This window comes from Anopheles funestus, chromosome 2RL (assembly GCF_943734845.2).
Source record: "Anopheles funestus chromosome 2RL, idAnoFuneDA-416_04, whole genome shotgun sequence".
NCBI classification, from domain to species: Eukaryota; Metazoa; Arthropoda; class Insecta; order Diptera; family Culicidae; genus Anopheles; species Anopheles funestus.
Window position 1 is genome coordinate 32,923,260 of NC_064598.1, and position 19,836 is coordinate 32,943,095.

A 19,836-nucleotide genomic window follows, 5' to 3' on the forward strand; every position below is an offset into this window, starting at 1 on the left:
TGAATGTGTTGTTCGATACGTTGAGTCTAAGTCATTCAACGTGAAACTATAAACAATAGTACTGCAAACATTTGTCTAAGCTTAGGTTGCTTATTCAATGAATAGTCTAGAACAAAACAAAAACAAGTGAGAGATATTAACAGATATCTTTGAGGAACCTCTCAATGAAATTGTGTGCACTTATGTAAACAATTCTCAACCCTCGTACATGGTTGTGTTTTTGTCCTAATGGATCATGCATGGTTTTTGTATTTAGTTTTGTATAAAATCTTTGTTTTTCAAATATTATTTTGTAAAACGAGCAATATTTTCAGTTCTTTCAATTGTTTCACTGGAATAACTAATGTATTAAAACGATGTTTCGAAGAAGTTTTAGCTTAATCAAGTGAATGCTTTATTTCCTGCAATTCCTATCACATAGTTGAAACAGGGTTTAAAAGAACAGACACATCTCACAACCTCATGTGATACTTTTTTCTTAAACCCTTGGGAATGGTGCAGGTGGGGTTACTTCGAACTCACAAACATATCCGGCTAATTTGGACAAACATTCTACATCATCCCATTTTCCACGGTTATCTGCAAAGTTTCCGACTGACAAACATTCTTGGTTGCCTCCGAGATTGTTGGGCTCTCCTGGATAGAAGTTGCGGTAGTCAGTGCTTTCGATCACCTTGTTAAAACCAATCCACATCCAGCGACCATCACGGCCAATGTCAGTTCCACCGATAAAGTAAACCCCATTTGGACTGCTAGTTCTGGCCACTGCCTGTTCCACAAGACTTTGCTCTGCTGCGGACCTTACAGTTGCTAAATGAGCATCGTAGGAATTGCAGTCTTGCCACGCTTCGAAAAAGTTGGAGCTTTTCACGAAAGCGATGTAGGACTTTTTGGCTGCACGGAACAAGAGTGTCATTAGAACATGTTACACCTTACCGAAACTGATAGCCTATCGTTCTCCCATCACTCACCTTCGATGCCATTCATAGCGACCACCACCACGCACAACGATAGGAAGAGAGTCTTGAACGACATGATGTTTTCTCTGTTGACCTGCACCGATACTGCACCAAACTGTGATTGAAGATCGCTTTTCATACACTATTTATACTCATTTCTCAGTCTCGGTCTCAGTTCTCACTGATACCCAAAGATCCTGTATTGACTCAGGTGTCTCATCATGTGGCACGCGTGTCAGTTTGGTGTTTTTACGAGTTGCAGGATAATCATGTTTTTTTTCGTTTAATGAATCGTCAAATTCGGTGTTGATACAAATCTCGAACCAGCATTTAGGTTGCACGCTAGAAAATTTTGGCAAGTAACAACACCTGTTCAAATTGTTTTTCTTATCACTACGTAAATGAAAAGCCTGGAACCTGTATGCGATTGACGTCAGTCCCTATATCAATTGCACTTGTTTAAACTAGATCTTCACAAATTCTTTCCTAAATGTACTCCATCTCCCACAGTTATGGGCATAATTTTGCGTATGCATATTGTGATCTAAGTTTGCCATATGATGATGTGGCATTCATTTTTATTCGAAACAAGATCATCTACTGATGAAGTTTCCAAAGCAATTAGCTATGAGAAGGATATCTAAATTACACGTCATCATCCTTTCTTTCATTTTAAATTATTTCGTTTTGGTACCTAAACAATACTATTCTTTATATTAATCAAACTGAACGACATGAAACGGGAGTAAATTAAATGAAAAGTTTTCACAAAAACACACAAAAATATTTTCACACAAAACAATTTTCTTGAATTAAGAGATATGTGTTGCTCGTAGATTGCATCTTCAGATAGAGCGTAGAATATTGTATGTTTCTTTATTCAAATACCTGTATGATAAGATTAAACAATACAAAACATGATATATGTCTTAGCCTTCATTAATCAAGAAAATACACAAAAATTGAATGATTTAACAGGTTCCTCTGAAGAAGCTCTCATTGTAATACACTTGTGTAAACACTTCTCAACCATCATAAAATACCTTTTCTAACTTGAGCACATCGAATCTTCAAACTCCCGATCACTCCATATGAGAGCTGATAATCACTATTTGCAACACAAAATAATTTCAACCTTCAATTGCAATTAAGGAGATCTGTTATACTGTTTAGCATTTAGTTCAGTAATGTAATGCATTTATGTACCATTCTCGTCTCAATGTAGATATGTCTATGTCTGAACGGATCACGTTTTTTCTTAATTTTTGATTTTTGCTTGTTGTAAAACTAGCTATTTGTCTGGTTCTTTCAACTGTTTCAGTGGAATAAATAAAGAATTTTTAGATTTACAAGGTTTTAACATGTTTAGGTGAATGTTATATTTCCTTCATTTCCTATCACATAGTTGAAACAGGATTTATAAGAGCAGACACATCTCACAACCTCATGTGATATTTTTTTCAAGAAGTCTATGGTTTTGATACAGGTGATCACGCGTAGAACTGACAAACGTATCCATCAAGTTTGGCCGAACATTGTACATCATCCCATTTTCCACGGTTCGGTGCTACCCAGTTTCCGACGGACAAACATTCTTGGTTGCCTCCGAGATTGTTGGGCTCTCCTGGATAGAAGTTGCGGTAGTCAGTGGTTTCGATCACCTTGTTCAAAGCAATCCACATCCAACGAGCAAAACGGCCAACGTCAGTTCCGCCGATAAAGTAAACCCCTTTTGGATTGTTGGTTCGGCCCATTGCCTGTTCCACAAGACTTTGCTCAGATGCGGACCTTATAGTTGCCAAATCTCCACCGTAGGCGTGGCAGTCTTGCCACGCTTCGAAAAAGTTGGCACTTTTAGTGAAAGCGACGTAGTACTGTGCGGCTGTACAGAAGAAGAGTGTCATTAGAAAATGTTACACCTTACCAAAGCCGATAATGCTCAGAATCACTCACCTTCGATGCCATTCAGTGCGAGCACCACCACGCACAACGATAGGAAGAGAGTCTTGAACGACATGTTGTTATCTCTGCTGAAGCGATACTGCACCAAACTGTGATTGAAGATCGCTTTTCAGACACTATTTATACTTCTTTCTCACACTCAGTTTGCAGGACTCGAAGATCCTCTGTTTACTCAAGTGTCTCATGATGTGGCACTGGGTGTTTCGTCTGAGAACAATTTGCCTACGTGTTGCCTTCAGTACCGATCGAACCGAGGATGAAATTAGACTTGTTTGGTAGATGCTCAGAATTCAGAGTGGATTTTGTTCAATAACCATTTTGTGCTAGGTCCGAATTCAGTAGTTCGCTGCCATCGCTGCCATTTAACACGATCTTAATCTTAACTACATTGAAGATTGACTACACGCCGCATCTGCCCGCACTATGACGTGCAATTTTCAGTGCAACATTTCCTAATAAAATGTTACGCATACAGCAAGTAAAGGAGAACACATAATTTGGTGTAAGATATCGAGGAAGTAGTATTATAAACAATTATAAAAAAGCGGTTCCGGCTAGTTAACGGTATTACTTCGTATTTCTATGGGAAAATGACTTTAGCGTATGAGTAATTTGATATACGGGCAATGTGTGGAAAGAATTAAATTCGAGATCTCGTGGTATCAATGTATGATCAATGTCGACAAAAACAGTTATTGGATTGTCCAATACCAATAATACTTATAATGTTGTAATTTTTCTTCTATTGCATGTTCTGTTGGCTTTATATAATGGTAGTTCTCAAATCAGCCCGAGCGCTTGTTGCAAATAAATAAATGAAATTGTTACAAAATAATAAATGAAATTTACACTTTTCTTTCTTGACCGTTCGGCGTACGCATGGTTTATTTGGTTGTCGAACAGTTTTTATTTCGCTGTAGCGAATCCCCATTTCCAGGCGGTCTCCTTCGTTCTGAGATGGCCTAGGGCCGTTCCTGTCCTCCGAGGAAATCGTACACATTATTGACAGGACTGGCGCTTCCTTCTCACAATTTAGAATAATTTGCAGTATGAGGAGTTCTCTATGTATGAATGTATCTTCGATACGTTGAGTCTAAGTCATTCAACGTGAAACTATAAACAATAGTACTGCAAACATTTGTTTAAGCTTAGGTTGCTTATTCAATGAATAGTCTAGAACAAAACAAAAACAAGTGAAAGATGTTAACAGATATCTTTGATGAACCTCTCAATGCAATTGTGTGCACTTATGTAAACAATTCTCAACCCTCGTACATGGTTGTGTTTTTGTCCTAATAGATCATGCATGGTTTTTGTATTTAGTTTTGTATAAAATCTTTGTTTTTCAAATATTATTTTGTAAAACGAGCAATATTTTCAGTTCTTTCAATTGTTTCACTGGAATAACTAATGTATTAAAACGATGTTTCGAAGATGTTTTAGCTTAATCAAGTGAATGCTTTATTTCCTGCAATTCCTATCACATAGTTGAAACAGGGTTTAAAAGAACAGACACATCTCACAACCTCATGTGATACTTTTTTCTTAAACCCTTGGGAATGGTGCAGGTGGGGTTACTTCGAACTCACAAACATATCCGGCTAATTTGGACAAACATTCTACATCATCCCATTTTCCACGGTTATCTGCAAAGTTTCCGACTGACAAACATTCTTGGTTGCCTCCGAGATTGTTGGGCTCTCCTGGATAGAAGTTGCGGTAGTCAGTGCTTTCGATCACCTTGTTAAAACCAATCCACATCCAGCGACCATCACGGCCAATGTCAGTTCCACCGATAAAGTAAACCCCATTTGGACTGCTAGTTCTGGCCACTGCCTGTTCCACAAGACTTTGCTCTGCTGCGGACCTTACAGTTGCTAAATGAGCATCGTAGGAATTGCAGTCTTGCCACGCTTCGAAAAAGTTGGAGCTTTTCACGAAAGCGATGTAGGACTTTTTGGCTGCACGGAACAAGAGTGTCATTAGAACATGTTACACCTTACCGAAACTGATAGCCTATCGTTCTCCCATCACTCACCTTCGATGCCATTCATAGCGACCACCACCACGCACAACGATAGGAAGAGAGTCTTGAACGACATGATGTTTTCTCTGTTGACCTGCACCGATACTGCACCAAACTGTGATTGAAGATCGCTTTTCATACACTATTTATACTCATTTCTCAGTCTCGGTCTCAGTTCTCACTGATACCCAAAGATCCTGTATTGACTCAGGTGTCTCATCATGTGGCACGCGTGTCAGTTTGGTGTTTTTACGAGTTGCAGGATAATCATGTTTTTTTTCGTTTAATGAATCGTCAAATTCGGTGTTGATACAAATCTCGAACCAGCATTTAGGTTGCACGCTAGAAAATTTTGGCAAGTAACAACACCTGTTCAAATTGTTTTTCTTATCACTACGTAAATGAAAAGCCTGGAACCTGTATGCGATTGACGTCAGTCCCTATATCAATTGCACTTGTTTAAACTAGATCTTCACAAATTCTTTCCTAAATGTACTCCATCTCCCACAGTTATGGGCATAATTTTGCGTATGCATATTGTGATCTAAGTTGATGATGTGCCATATGATGATGTGGCATTCATTTTTATTGGAAACAAGATCATCTACTGATGAAGTTTCCAAGTCAAAGAGCTATGAGAAGGATATCTAAATTACACGTCATCATCCTTTCTTTCATTTTAAATTATTTCGTTTTGGTACCTAAACAATACTATTCTTTATATTAATCAAACTGAACGACATGAAACGGGAGTAAATTAAATGAAAAGTTTGTACAAAAAACTATTTTCACACAAAACAATTTTCTTGAATTACGAGACATGTGTAGCTCGTAGATTGCATCTTCAGATAGAGCGTAGAATATTGTATGTTTCTTTATTCAAATACCTGTATGATAAGATTAAACAACACAAAAAAATGATATATATCTTAGCTTTCATTAATAAAGAAAATACACAAAAATTGAATGATTTCACAGGTTCCTCTGAAGAAGCTCTCATTGTAATACACTTGTGTAAACACTTCTCAACCATCATAAAATACCTTTTCTAACTTGAGCACATCGAATCTTCAAACTCCCGATCACTCCATATGAGAGCTGATAATCACTATTTGCAACACAAAATAATTTCAACCTTCAATTGCAATTAAGGAGATCTGTTATACTGTTTAGCATTTAGTTCAGTAATGTAATGCATTTATGTACCATTCTCGTCTCAATGTAGATATGTCTATGTCTGAACGGATCACGTTTTTTCTTAATTTTTGATTTTTGCTTGTTGTAAAACTAGCTATTTGTCTGGTTCTTTCAACTGTTTCAGTGGAATAAATAAAGAATTTTTAGATTTACAAGGTTTTAACATGTTTAGGTGAATGTTATATTTCCTTCATTTCCTATCACATAGTTGAAACAGGATTTATAAGAGCAGACACATCTCACAACCTCATGTGATATTTTTTTCAAGAAGTCTATGGTTTTGATACAGGTGATCACGCGTAGAACTGACAAACGTATCCATCAAGTTTGGCCGAACATTGTACATCATCCCATTTTCCACGGTTCGGTGCTACCCAGTTTCCGACGGACAAACATTCTTGGTTGCCTCCGAGATTGTTGGGCTCTCCTGGATAGAAGTTGCGGTAGTCAGTGGTTTCGATCACCTTGTTCAAAGCAATCCACATCCAACGAGCAAAACGGCCAACGTCAGTTCCGCCGATAAAGTAAACCCCTTTTGGATTGTTGGTTCGGCCCATTGCCTGTTCCACAAGACTTTGCTCAGATGCGGACCTTATAGTTGCCAAATCTCCACCGTAGGCGTGGCAGTCTTGCCACGCTTCGAAAAAGTTGGCACTTTTAGTGAAAGCGACGTAGTACTGTGCGGCTGTACAGAAGAAGAGTGTCATTAGAAAATGTTACACCTTACCAAAGCCGATAATGCTCAGAATCACTCACCTTCGATGCCATTCAGTGCGAGCACCACCACGCACAACGATAGGAAGAGAGTCTTGAACGACATGTTGTTATCTCTGCTGAAGCGATACTGCACCAAACTGTGATTGAAGATCGCTTTTCAGACACTATTTATACTTCTTTCTCACACTCAGTTTGCAGGACTCGAAGATCCTCTGTTTACTCAAGTGTCTCATGATGTGGCACTGGGTGTTTCGTCTGAGAACAATTTGCCTACGTGTTGCCTTCAGTACCGATCGAACCGAGGATGAAATTAGACTTGTTTGGTAGATGCTCAGAATTCAGAGTGGATTTTGTTCAATAACCATTTTGTGCTAGGTCCGAATTCAGTAGTTCGCTGCCATCGCTGCCATTTAACACGATCTTAATCTTAACTACATTGAAGATTGACTACACGCCGCATCTGCCCGCACTATGACGTGCAATTTTCAGTGCAACATTTCCTAATAAAATGTTACGCATACAGCAAGTAAAGGAGAACACATAATTTGGTGTAAGATATCGAGGAAGTAGTATTATAAACAATTATAAAAAAGCGGTTCCGGCTAGTTAACGGTATTACTTCGTATTTCTATGGGAAAATGACTTTAACGTATGAGTAATTAGATATACGGGCAATGTGTGGAAAGAATTAAATTCGAGATCTCGTGGTATCAATGTATGATCAATGTCGACAAAAACAGTTATTGGATTTTCCAATACCAATAATACTTATAATGTTGTAATTTTTATTCTATTGCATGTTCTGTTGGTTTTATATTTTGCTACTTCTCAAATCAGCCCGAGCGCTTGTTGCAAATAAATAAATGAAATTGTTACAAAATAATAAATGAAAATTACACTTTTATTTCTTGACCATTCGGCGTACGCATGGTTTATTTGGTTGTCGAACAGTTTTTATTTCGCTGTAGCGAATCCCCATTTCCAGGCGGTCTCCTCCGTTCTGAGAACCGTTTTTGTTCTCCGAGGAAATCGTACACATTATTGACAGGACTGGCGCTTCCTTCTCACAATTTAGAATAATTTGCAGTATGAGGAGTTCTCTATGTATGAATGTATCTTCGATACGTTGAGTCTAAGTCATTCAACGTGAAACTATAAACAATAGTACTGCAAACATTTGTTTAAGCTTAGGTTGCTTATTCAATGAATAGTCTAGAACAAAACAAAAACAAGTGAAAGATGTTAACAGATATCTTTGATGAACCTCTCAATGCAATTGTGTGCACTTATGTAAACAATTCTCAACCCTCGTACATGGTTGTGTTTTTGTCCTAATGGATCATGCATGTTTTTTTGTATTTAGTTTTGTATAAAATCATTGTTTCTCAAATATTATTTTGTAAAACGAGCAATATTTTCAGTTCTTTCAATTGCTTCACTGGAATAACTAATGTATTAAAACGATGTTTCGAAGAAGTTTTAGCTTAATCAAGTGAATGTTTTATTTCCTGCAATTCCTATCACATAGTTGAAACAGGGTTTAAAAGAACAGACACATCTCACAACCTCATGTGATATTTTTTTCTTAAACCCTTGGGAATGGTGCAGGTGGTGTTACTTCGAACTCACAAACATATCCGGCAAATTTGCTATACATTCTATGTCATCCCATTTTCCACGGTTATCTGCAAAGTTTCCTATCGCCAAACATTCTTGGCTGCCTCCGTTATTGTTTGGCTCTCCTGGATAGAAGTTGCGGTAGTCAGTGCTTTCGATCACCTTGTTAAAACCAATCCACATCCAGCGACCATCACGGCCAATGTCAGTTCCGCCGATAAAGTAAATCCCGGAACGGAACTGACGTTGGCCGTTTTGCTCGTTGGATATGGATTGGTTTGAACAAGGTGATCGAACTCACTGACTACCGCAACTTCTATCCAGGAGAGCCCAACAATCTCAGAGGCAACCAAGAATGTTTGTCCGTCGGAAACTGGGTAGCACCGAACCGTGGAAAATGGGATGATGTACAATGTTCGGCCAAACTTGATGGATACGTTTGTCAGTTCTACGCGTGATCACCTGTATCAAAACTATAGACTTCTTGAAAAAAATATCACATGAGGTTGTGAGATGTGTAGGCTCTTATAAATCCTGTTTCAACTATGTGATAGGAAATGAAGGAAATATAACAACCACCCAAACATGTTAAAACCTTGTAAATCTAAAAATTCTTTATTTATTCGACTGAAACAGTTGAAAGAACTAAAAAAGTAGCTAGTTTTACAACAAGCAAAAATCAAAAATTAAGAAAAAACGTGATCCGTTCAGACATAGACATATCTACATTGAGACGAGAATGGTACATAAATGCACTACATTACTGAACTAAATGCTGAACAATATAACAGATCTCCTTAATTGCAATTGAAGGTTGAAATTATTTTGTGTTGCAAATAGTGATTATCAGCTCTCATATGGAGTGATCGGGAGTTTGAAGATTCGATGTGCTCAAGTTAGAAAAGGTATTTTATGATGGTTGAGAAGTGTTTACACAAGTGTATTACAATGAGAGCTTCTTCAGAGGAACCTGTGAAATCATTCAATTTTTGTGTATTTTCTTTATTAATGAAAGCTAAGATATATATCATTTTTTTGTGTTGTTTAATCTTATCATACAGGTATTTGAATAAAGAAACATACAATATTCTACGCTCTATCTGAAGATGCAATCTACGAGCTACACATGTCTCGTAATTCAAGAAAATTGTTTTGTGTGAAAATAGTTTTTTGTACAAACTTTTCATTTAATTTACTCCCGTTTCATGTCGTTCAGTTTGATTAATATAAAGAATAGTATTGTTTAGGTACCAAAACGAAATAATTTAAAATGAAAGAAAGGATGATGACGTGTAATTTAGATATCCTTCTCATAGCTCTTTGACTTGGAAACTTCATCAGTAGATGATCTTGTTTCCAATAAAAATGAATGCCACATCATCATATGGCACATCATCAACTTAGATCACAATATGCATACGCAAAATTATGCCCATAACTGTGGGAGATGGAGTACATTTAGGAAAGAATTTGTGAAGATCTAGTTTAAACAAGTGCAATTGATATAGGGACTGACGTCAATCGCATACAGGTTCCAGGCTTTTCATTTACGTAGTGATAAGAAAAACAATTTGAACAGGTGTTGTTACTTGCCAAAATTTTCTAGCGTGCAACCTAAATGCTGGTTCGAGATTTGTATCAACACCGAATTTGACGATTCATTAAACGAAAAAAAACATGATTATCCTGCAACTCGTAAAAACACCAAACTGACACGCGTGCCACATGATGAGACACCTGAGTCAATACAGGATCTTTGGGTATCAGTGAGAACTGAGACCGAGACTGAGAAATGAGTATAAATAGTGTATGAAAAGCGATCTTCAATCACAGTTTGGTGCAGTATCGGTGCAGGTCAACAGAGAAAACATCATGTCGTTCAAGACTCTCTTCCTATCGTTGTGCGTGGTGGTGGTCGCTATGAATGGCATCGAAGGTGAGTGATGGGAGAACGATAGGCTATCAGTTTCGGTAAGGTGTAACATGTTCTAATGACACTCTTGTTCCGTGCAGCCAAAAAGTCCTACATCGCTTTCGTGAAAAGCTCCAACTTTTTCGAAGCGTGGCAAGACTGCAATTCCTACGATGCTCATTTAGCAACTGTAAGGTCCGCAGCAGAGCAAAGTCTTGTGGAACAGGCAGTGGCCAGAACTAGCAGTCCAAATGGGGTTTACTTTATCGGTGGAACTGACATTGGCCGTGATGGTCGCTGGATGTGGATTGGTTTTAACAAGGTGATCGAAAGCACTGACTACCGCAACTTCTATCCAGGAGAGCCCAACAATCTCGGAGGCAACCAAGAATGTTTGTCAGTCGGAAACTTTGCAGATAACCGTGGAAAATGGGATGATGTAGAATGTTTGTCCAAATTAGCCGGATATGTTTGTGAGTTCGAAGTAACCCCACCTGCACCATTCCCAAGGGTTTAAGAAAAAAGTATCACATGAGGTTGTGAGATGTGTCTGTTCTTTTAAACCCTGTTTCAACTATGTGATAGGAATTGCAGGAAATAAAGCATTCACTTGATTAAGCTAAAACTTCTTCGAAACATCGTTTTAATACATTAGTTATTCCAGTGAAACAATTGAAAGAACTGAAAATATTGCTCGTTTTACAAAATAATATTTGAAAAACAAAGATTTTATACAAAACTAAATACAAAAACCATGCATGATCTATTAGGACAAAAACACAACCATGTACGAGGGTTGAGAATTGTTTACATAAGTGCACACAATTGCATTGAGAGGTTCATCAAAGATATCTGTTAACATCTTTCACTTGTTTTTGTTTTGTTCTAGACTATTCATTGAATAAGCAACCTAAGCTTAAACAAATGTTTGCAGTACTATTGTTTATAGTTTCACGTTGAATGACTTAGACTCAACGTATCGAAGATACATTCATACATAGAGAACTCCTCATACTGCAAATTATTCTAAATTGTGAGAAGGAAGCGCCAGTCCTGTCAATAATGTGTACGATTTCCTCGGAGGACAGGAACGGCCCTAGGCCATCTCAGAACGAAGGAGACCGCCTGGAAATGGGGATTCGCTACAGCGAAATAAAAACTGTTCGACAACCAAATAAACCATGCGTACGCCGAACGGTCAAGAAAGAAAAGTGTAAATTTCATTTATTATTTTGTAACAATTTCATTTATTTATTTGCAACAAGCGCTCGGGCTGATTTGAGAACTACCATTATATAAAGCCAACAGAACATGCAATAGAAGAAAAATTACAACATTATAAGTATTATTGGTATTGGACAATCCAATAACTGTTTTTGTCGACATTGATCATACATTGATACCACGAGATCTCGAATTTAATTCTTTCCACACATTGCCCGTATATCAAATTACTCATACGCTAAAGTCATTTTCCCATAGAAATACGAAGTAATACCGTTAACTAGCCGGAACCGCTTTTTTATAATTGTTTATAATACTACTTCCTCGATATCTTACACCAAATTATGTGTTCTCCTTTACTTGCTGTATGCGTAACATTTTATTAGGAAATGTTGCACTGAAAATTGCACGTCATAGTGCGGGCAGATGCGGCGTGTAGTCAATCTTCAATGTAGTTAAGATTAAGATCGTGTTAAATGGCAGCGATGGCAGCGAACTACTGAATTCGGACCTAGCACAAAATGGTTATTGAACAAAATCCACTCTGAATTCTGAGCATCTACCAAACAAGTCTAATTTCATCCTCGGTTCGATCGGTACTGAAGGCAACACGTAGGCAAATTGTTCTCAGACGAAACACCCAGTGCCACATCATGAGACACTTGAGTAAACAGAGGATCTTCGAGTCCTGCAAACTGAGTGTGAGAAAGAAGTATAAATAGTGTCTGAAAAGCGATCTTCAATCACAGTTTGGTGCAGTATCGCTTCAGCAGAGATAACAACATGTCGTTCAAGACTCTCTTCCTATCGTTGTGCGTGGTGGTGCTCGCACTGAATGGCATCGAAGGTGAGTGATTCTGAGCATTATCGGCTTTGGTAAGGTGTAACATTTTCTAATGACACTCTTCTTCTGTACAGCCGCACAGTACTACGTCGCTTTCACTAAAAGTGCCAACTTTTTCGAAGCGTGGCAAGACTGCCACGCCTACGGTGGAGATTTGGCAACTATAAGGTCCGCATCTGAGCAAAGTCTTGTGGAACAGGCAATGGGCCGAACCAACAATCCAAAAGGGGTTTACTTTATCGGCGGAACTGACGTTGGCCGTTTTGCTCGTTGGATGTGGATTGCTTTGAACAAGGTGATCGAAACCACTGACTACCGCAACTTCTATCCAGGAGAGCCCAACAATCTCGGAGGCAACCAAGAATGTTTGTCCGTCGGAAACTGGGTAGCACCGAACCGTGGAAAATGGGATGATGTACAATGTTCGGCCAAACTTGATGGATACGTTTGTCAGTTCTACGCGTGATCACCTGTATCAAAACCATAGACTTCTTGAAAAAAATATCACATGAGGTTGTGAGATGTGTCTGTTCTTTTAAACCCTGTTTCAACTATGTGATAGGAAATGAAGGAAATATAACATTCACCTAAACATGTTAAAACCTTGTAAATCTAAAAATTCTTTATTTATTCCACTGAAACAGTTGAAAGAACCAGACAAATAGCTAGTTTTACAACAAGCAAAAATCAAGAAAAAAACGTGATCCATTCAGACATAGACATATCTGCATTGAGACGAGAATGGTACATAAATGTATTACATTACTGAACTAAATGCTAAACATTATTTATTTAATATGTTGTTTACTCATAGTTATAAAAGTACAATTCACTCAATATTTCTAACTGGATGTGTTGGTAGTAATACTATTACTGCGTTTATAGGAATGTGTTATATTAACTAAATACTGCTAAGTTGGTCAGATAAACTAAGTTATTATTGTACGAAAGTGCAGCGATTTAAACATTTTGTTTAAATTTTTTTGTTATGTTTTGTTGTTTGAAAACTTTCCATGTAAGATAACTTAAAGATATTTTATGAAAAAAGTAAAGCCCGTTAAAAACGTTCATTACCCAGAATGTGAACATAAAATAGTTTAACAAAAGAAAAAGTTGGTAAATTTGGAAAATAATTCGGTAGAATATCGGCGTGACCATCCGAAAGTAATGATGAAAATTTACAAAACATCAGACATAATAATGAATCTTCAAAACAGTACTAAAAGTTTTTTTTTCAATTTTTTCAGAGCTATAGCTGACGTTCAAGTTAACCGTTCAAGTTCAAGGGTAACCATATAACTTTTTGCAAAACAGTTCTCACAGTTACAGATCTCGTCTTCTTTATCTGCATACTTCAATGTATCCGATCATTCGGAACGTGATATCGGCAGACGGATATACTGTTACCAAATGTAACCTGTTTTTGCAATCTAATCAAAGCATACAACTATTTTGCCACATGCTGTTTTGCTAGATTCTGCCCCTCAAATGTTTGCTCAAATGTTATCTAGAACAGGTATCGCAAAACGGCTACTGACGTCAATCGTTCAAAATTTTGCACTTGTTTAAAGCAATTGGGCAAACAGTTTCCGTTGATGCACTGCATATTCCGAATCTTATATAGAATTTACGCAACACAACCCATGTTTATCCCATGTACGGTGTAGAACAGACATCTGTGAAAACAAACACTTCGCGACAAAAAAAACCCAAAAAAAAAAACTCTGCAAAAAAATCCCAATTGACAAATTTTAAAATTATAAAGTTTTGTAATAAAAATGTAACATTTTTAATTAATTTCATTTCGAGCTTGTGTTTTATTCTTAACCACAAATTAGTCACAAATGGGGCGGCCCGGAGGTGTATTTGATAAATGGCGCCGGTTCCACATGACAGGACCGGGTATCAAATCCTATCCGGAACGTCGTCCCCCGGTAGCAAGGAGTGGCTATCCTGCCTCTTCTTCTTCTTTCCTGGCTTGCTGACGGTCAAGCACGTCGCCAAGACATGGGCTGGTCGCCAATCCGTTTCCAGGAAACTCGGCCTAGGACTGCAATCCTCTATCCACGGTTGGATCCGATCTCCGATAGCTTTGACTCCACCTGATTAAGGCAACGAGCTCGCTGTGCTCCTCTCCGCCTCGTGCCGAACGGATCGCTGACGAGCACCTTCCTGATGGGTCATGAGTCCGGCATCCTCATCACGTGCCCCAGCCATCGTATCCTTCCGGCTTTGACCACCGTCAGGATATCTGCGTCGCCAAACAACTCAGCTAGCTCGTGGTTCATTCTCCTTCTCCACACGCCCTGCTTGCACACATCACCAACGAGAGTTCTTAGCACCCGCCGTTCGTAAAATAATGAGTGCATTGGCAACCTCCGTTAGCAAAGTACAGGACTCGTACCCGTAGAGGACTACCGGACGTATCAGTGTGTGATATATCGTGCTGGAGTCTTCTGGATCGCTGGAGTTTGTTGGAGACCATAGTAGGCACGATTTCCCTGAACGCGTCTTCGGATTTCGCTGCTCATGTTGTTGTCCGAAGTTACGATCGTACCGAGGTATCAGAACTCCTCTACCAATTCTCAATCCAATTCTGTCGGCCTCGCGTTTCAGTCGGGTGTACGCGTCGCACACCGCCGCAGATGTCCGTCCGATGATGTCGATGTCATCCGCGAAGCCGAGAAATTGGAGAGAACGGGTGAAAATCGTGCCCCTTATGTTAAAGCGCGCGCTTCGCATGACACCTTCCAGAACGATGTTGAACAACCAACAGGAGAGTCCGTCCCCTTGCCTCAGACCCCGGTGAGATTCGAACGATTCCGACAGCATGTTCGATACTCTCACCTTGCAGTGCACCCCATCCATCGTGGCCTTTAACAGCCGTACCAGCTTCCCTGGGAATCCGTACTGCTGCATGGTGTTCCATAGTTTGGTCCGATCTATGGTATCGTAGGCTGCCTTAAAGTCAATGAACAGGTGGTGCATAGGGATACGATGCTCTCGGCACTTCTGGAGGATTTGTCGTAGAGTAAAGATTTGGTCCGTGGTCGATTTGTCTACAACAAATCCAGGTTGGTAGCTTCCGACGAAATCTGTGGCAAGGGGCGCAAGTCTGCAGTGAGTATTCGGGACAGATCCTGGACAGGAAGCATTCAGGACTGTGATGGCTCGGAAGTTAGCACAGACCAGCCTGTCGTCCTTTTTGTACACTGGGTGTATGACACCCAGCTTCCTCTCGTCCGGTAGTTCTTCCTGATCCCAAATCCTTGCGATCAGCCGATGCATAAGCGCGGCAAGCATCTCCGGGCCCATCTTGAACAGCTCTGCCACCAGACTATTGCTGCCAGCTGACTTGTTGCATTTCAGCTGTTTGATGGCACTAATGATTTCGTCCCAGGATCGCGGAGGCACCTATCATGGGTTTGTATGCCTCCTACCGTCCGACCTGAGCGTTAAAGTTTCCGATGACGATCTTGACTTCGTGTTTTGGGCAGCGGTCGTACTTGCACTTGTTCAAGGGCGTATAGGTGCATCGGTGCTTCCAACGTGCTGACTATGCCCGTTAATAATGTTCAGGTTGAAGAACCTTCCACGAACCCTAAACCTGCACATCCGTTCGTTGATCAGCCACCAAACGATTACTCTCTTTCGCATCGCACCTATGATCCGGAACGCTGTACCGAGTTCATGCTTTTCACCACCGCTCTGGTAGATCTTGCAATCCCTGCGGTAGGAGCGCTCCATAACTCCTTTCCATCGCACGTCCTGAAGAGCTACTACACCGAAGCCGCTTGCCCTCACCTCGCTGGAAAGAATGCGGGTACTTCCGGGTGCTGTGAGGGATCTGCAGTTCCATGCCCCGAGTTTCCAGTCGTAGTCCTTGTTCGGTTGCGTGGGTCGATATATTTTATTCCGATTCGAAATGTCTTGATTACTTTTCGTTGCATTTCTATTGGGGTGGCTTGCAAGGCCTCTCCTCCAACCCACTGTCTCGTTGGAGGGCCTACGCATTATAGCTGTTTTAATTTCCGAAGGGTGCCAGGACAGAAGGGACATCCAGCCGCCCCTGACATGGAGAACAGACGGTGGCTGTCCCCCTGCGCTCAATTTAGTCATATAATCCATCTTCCCAAGGGGTTGGGTTTCTCCGTATACCCAAGCTCAGATATTAGGAGAGATATGTTATCATTATGTACGACGGGGACGTATTGAGTCGGAGTAGGATATGGGGTGCCTATATTATTCTTAGAGAGGCTTCGGATCCATACCCATATCAGTGCGGTATTGCTACAAACACTGACAACAGAACTGACTATCCTGCTACGTGGTTTAATAAGTCTTAATACGGCCTGGCCATTCTTAACAAGAACAACAAAAATCAGTCACAAATGAAAAAAACCCCCATTCAACACTTTTACGCACAATCATTTATTTCATTACTTCGTATCAAAATGTATGCGTGTTTGATGCTCCTTGCCATTTTCTTCGCAGTATAAATCTCCCCATTAAACATGCCGTGAGTATTGGTGAGAGGATTGTTTTTACACGCTTTTTTTCATTCATCTAGCTGATTCAGCTACTTAAGACGCAACAGAAAAAGTATAAAAATAAATAATAAAAGTAGAGCTGCCCGCTCACTAGCACAGTCCCAGTATAAAGGTGATATGCTGTGTGTGTCTGTGTGTGTGTGGTGCAGTAAAATAATTAACGTTGCAGTTCCTTCCGAAACCTGACACTAACCAAACCACGGGAAAAAGTCACGAGGCGCTATGCCGTACGGCAAGCGTTACCAAAACCGCTGCAGCAACGGAACCCGCTGCCCTAATGAGCTACGTGGTCGCTTGTATCGAGAGTAATTTATTTTGAGCAGAAAATTCCAGGTGACCATTAAACTAATTAAACGATACCCAAGCGCAGCTCAACGCGACCAGACTTGTTTCGTGCATTGTGCTAGCGTTTTTCCTGGGGCTGGTGGTTGTGCTGTCCAGGATGTGCTTAAGCAGGATGCAGCTACAACTCTATCCCATTCATTCTCACCTTTCGTTCGTTCTTCTTCCGTTTCTTCGTTTCGTTCCTCTTTTTTATCTTCGGATTCATCCTGTTTGTCCATCCTTGCTGAAGAAGTACTTTTCTTCGACGATGCTCGAACGGTCGACTATGTATCTAGCCAAGAATGCTGAAACATTCAAAAGAAAAGAAAGGTGGCAATTTTCGCGTGTTGCTCTTGTGTATGGTCCAAGTGTCATACTTTCGTTTTTTTTTCTTTCGTTTTATATGTCTGCACTATCCAGTAGCAATGGTGCCATATTTCACTATTATTGTGTTGCTGACTCGGACTTTGACCGTATTTCCGGTGGTCAAACACAGAAATAAGAAACCACCGAACGATGGACGATTGCATCTGGCCAGTCACCGTAGCATAACGCTAGGGATTTTTTGTGGTGATGTTGTTGTTTTTTCTGCAACTTTACGTTACTATAGAATTATTACTATAAACTACAATAAACTGCTGTTGTAAGAAAATATTTACTTACTTTACAAATTCGAACGCTTCTTGGCGTATGGATCAGCTACATTTCTTCGGACACATCATAATAAAACTGCATCTTTTCGTTGAAATTTTTACCTCAATGGAACATCTTACTTAAAGCTATCATGCACAGAGGATGATTTTCTTTATGTGGGGAGTAGATCCTCTAATAATGAAAGCATGGATTGGATAGTTTTACTACATTCCTAAATTTCGGATATTTTTGATGGAAGCGAAAAAAATATTTGATTGCAATATAGAAGAATAAAAACATATTTATTTAAATTAAATGGCTCCATGGATTTTAGTTTTCAACACCATTTTGTACCATTTCTTATACAGTTTTTAGTGTTAAAGGTTGCTTATGTCATACTATTTTGAAACATAAAAGTTTGTTGACTCTTTTACTATTTTGAAAATATTATCAGTATCAGTATTATTATCAGTACAGCATTGATTGCAAACATCGAAGCGCATAACATTTCACGAAAGAGTAAACTTTAATCTTAAACTTAAAACATATTTAAAGCATTTCAGATACAATACGAAACAAAATTCGTACATTACACCAAACCATATTCAACATACACTGTGCATAAATTAAGTAACTCCTCACAGTACAGCAAAAAAAAAACATTACCAGTTGGCATCATCAAAATGTCTATTTATTTTCCTAACCTACATTATTGTATGCTTCCGCTTCCAAATAAAAAAAACAACAGGCACTCCATCCCATCCATCAGTTGCACTTGTTTCTCTTTTAATCAACATCTAGCGCACAGCAGCGAACCTGTTGAGAATGCGTCTAAAACCTCAAACACAAATTCATCAAAAGGTTAAACCCACCCACAGCAGTTGATAGCGCCTGGCTACAGTCTCGCAAGAGCACGTTTTGCGCTCAATCTACTGCGCTGTGCCTTTGCACGTCGGCTTAATGCTTCAATTTTCGCCTTCCATCACGGACACACGGTGTTATTTCTCGTCATCAACATAACGACGAATGCGTCACTTTTTCACCCACGTAGTACAATACAAATATCGGACCCAGAGTGTGGGATCGTAGGATCCCAGCAAAACGGGGCAAAACAAGCAACCGCAAGCATCCGTTATGAAATGGAGACGCATGGTACTTTTCACCAGAAATTCGTTTGACTTTTTTTTCCGCGTTTCCCACCCGCTCTCAAACGGGATACTTGCACACGATGAAGTAGTAGGTTGCTGACGGAAGTGAAGGCAACAACGACACAAACATGACAACTCCATACCCAGGGTGGTACAATCTCGTGCACTCAGTGTTCCCACAGACACACAGCCACAGACCAGGCCGCACGGTCGTACTTGGAAACTAATAAAATTTACGCCACAAAATCCTTACGAATCGCCCCCGTGCTGTGAGCATTCGCTTTGCGGTGAAGAAAACTCCGGATGGAGAGTATTTTTGAAGTATTCGTTTTCTTTTTTCGCACCCTACAATCATCGCTTCATCGTTTTCCTCGTACGGGAGGTTTAGATGCCCTGTCTGGACAGCACAGGCCGATGCTGAAGCTTCGACGGGTTTTTGCTATCCGGGGGGAAAATTTATGACATCAACAACATAATATCACTTTGTCTACACACACACACACATGTTAACCATGCGAACCCATTACGTGGGCAAACCTGGGGATGGGAATTTATGTGCTTCCGGATTCTATCACTCTTCATGCAGCCAATTTGCAACCTTCCCTTTAAGCTACGGGATAGTGTTACATTTTTATTCACCTAAACCAATCAACTCGTGGCAATGTGTTTGGAAAGCATTTGAAAGCAACGGGATACGACACCATCGTTCGTACGGAAGCGCAA

At 39.8% G+C, this 19,836-nt stretch overlaps 6 protein-coding genes across 6 annotated transcripts; 2 read left to right on the forward strand and 4 right to left on the reverse strand.

Moving 5' to 3' along the window:
• Positions 1–248: 248 nt before the first annotated feature.
• On the reverse strand, positions 249–1,698 carry LOC125764362 (perlucin-like). Its single transcript, XM_049428527.1, has 2 exons — positions 972–1,698; positions 249–894 (listed from the first exon to the last, which is right to left on the reverse strand). The coding sequence occupies exons 1-2, from the start codon at positions 1,096–1,098 to the stop codon at positions 479–481; spliced, it is 543 nt and encodes a 180-aa protein (XP_049284484.1). The 5' UTR covers positions 1,099–1,698; the 3' UTR covers positions 249–478.
• A 73-nt stretch (positions 1,699–1,771) lies between these two features.
• Positions 1,772–4,206, reverse strand: LOC125764371 (ladderlectin-like). The gene is made up of 2 exons (XM_049428540.1): positions 2,913–4,206; positions 1,772–2,841 (listed from the first exon to the last, which is right to left on the reverse strand). The coding sequence occupies exons 1-2, from the start codon at positions 2,974–2,976 to the stop codon at positions 2,450–2,452; spliced, it is 456 nt and encodes a 151-aa protein (XP_049284497.1). The 5' UTR covers positions 2,977–4,206; the 3' UTR covers positions 1,772–2,449.
• Positions 4,207–4,377: 171 nt separating this feature from the next.
• LOC125764361 (perlucin-like) lies at positions 4,378–5,449 on the reverse strand. The gene is made up of 2 exons (XM_049428526.1): positions 4,960–5,449; positions 4,378–4,882 (listed from the first exon to the last, which is right to left on the reverse strand). The coding sequence occupies exons 1-2, from the start codon at positions 5,084–5,086 to the stop codon at positions 4,467–4,469; spliced, it is 543 nt and encodes a 180-aa protein (XP_049284483.1). The 5' UTR covers positions 5,087–5,449; the 3' UTR covers positions 4,378–4,466.
• Positions 5,450–5,821: 372 nt separating this feature from the next.
• Positions 5,822–7,664, reverse strand: LOC125764370 (ladderlectin-like). Its single transcript, XM_049428539.1, has 2 exons — positions 6,901–7,664; positions 5,822–6,829 (listed from the first exon to the last, which is right to left on the reverse strand). Exons 1-2 carry the CDS (start codon positions 6,962–6,964, stop codon positions 6,438–6,440), a joined length of 456 nt encoding a protein of 151 aa, XP_049284496.1. The 5' UTR covers positions 6,965–7,664; the 3' UTR covers positions 5,822–6,437.
• A 2,260-nt stretch (positions 7,665–9,924) lies between these two features.
• Positions 9,925–11,137, forward strand: LOC125764363 (perlucin-like). Its single transcript, XM_049428528.1, has 2 exons — positions 9,925–10,414; positions 10,492–11,137. The coding sequence occupies exons 1-2, from the start codon at positions 10,288–10,290 to the stop codon at positions 10,905–10,907; spliced, it is 543 nt and encodes a 180-aa protein (XP_049284485.1). The 5' UTR covers positions 9,925–10,287; the 3' UTR covers positions 10,908–11,137.
• A 25-nt stretch (positions 11,138–11,162) lies between these two features.
• LOC125764372 (ladderlectin-like) lies at positions 11,163–12,979 on the forward strand. The gene is made up of 2 exons (XM_049428541.1): positions 11,163–12,461; positions 12,533–12,979. Exons 1-2 carry the CDS (start codon positions 12,398–12,400, stop codon positions 12,922–12,924), a joined length of 456 nt encoding a protein of 151 aa, XP_049284498.1. The 5' UTR covers positions 11,163–12,397; the 3' UTR covers positions 12,925–12,979.
• The last annotated feature ends 6,857 nt before the right edge of the window (positions 12,980–19,836 follow it).

Bases quoted from the DNA above. Each gene is read 5' to 3' on its own strand.
- LOC125764362 (XM_049428527.1), bottom strand. From the start codon at position 1,098: ATGAAAAGCGATCTTCAATCACAGTTTGGTGCAGTATCGGTGCAGGTC. The intron at 895-971 runs GTGAGTGATGGG...TGTTCCGTGCAG, and splicing joins CGCTATGAATGGCATCGAAG to CCAAAAAGTCCTACATCGCT.
- LOC125764371 (XM_049428540.1), bottom strand. From the start codon at position 2,976: ATGTCGTTCAAGACTCTCTTCCTATCGTTGTGCGTGGTGGTGCTCGCA. The intron at 2,842-2,912 runs GTGAGTGATTCT...TCTTCTGTACAG, and splicing joins CGCACTGAATGGCATCGAAG to CCGCACAGTACTACGTCGCT.
- LOC125764361 (XM_049428526.1), bottom strand. From the start codon at position 5,086: ATGAAAAGCGATCTTCAATCACAGTTTGGTGCAGTATCGGTGCAGGTC. The intron at 4,883-4,959 runs GTGAGTGATGGG...TGTTCCGTGCAG, and splicing joins CGCTATGAATGGCATCGAAG to CCAAAAAGTCCTACATCGCT.
- LOC125764372 (XM_049428541.1), top strand. From the start codon at position 12,398: ATGTCGTTCAAGACTCTCTTCCTATCGTTGTGCGTGGTGGTGCTCGCA. The intron at 12,462-12,532 runs GTGAGTGATTCT...TCTTCTGTACAG, and splicing joins CGCACTGAATGGCATCGAAG to CCGCACAGTACTACGTCGCT.
- LOC125764370 (XM_049428539.1), bottom strand. From the start codon at position 6,964: ATGTCGTTCAAGACTCTCTTCCTATCGTTGTGCGTGGTGGTGCTCGCA. The intron at 6,830-6,900 runs GTGAGTGATTCT...TCTTCTGTACAG, and splicing joins CGCACTGAATGGCATCGAAG to CCGCACAGTACTACGTCGCT.
- LOC125764363 (XM_049428528.1), top strand. From the start codon at position 10,288: ATGAAAAGCGATCTTCAATCACAGTTTGGTGCAGTATCGGTGCAGGTC. The intron at 10,415-10,491 runs GTGAGTGATGGG...TGTTCCGTGCAG, and splicing joins CGCTATGAATGGCATCGAAG to CCAAAAAGTCCTACATCGCT.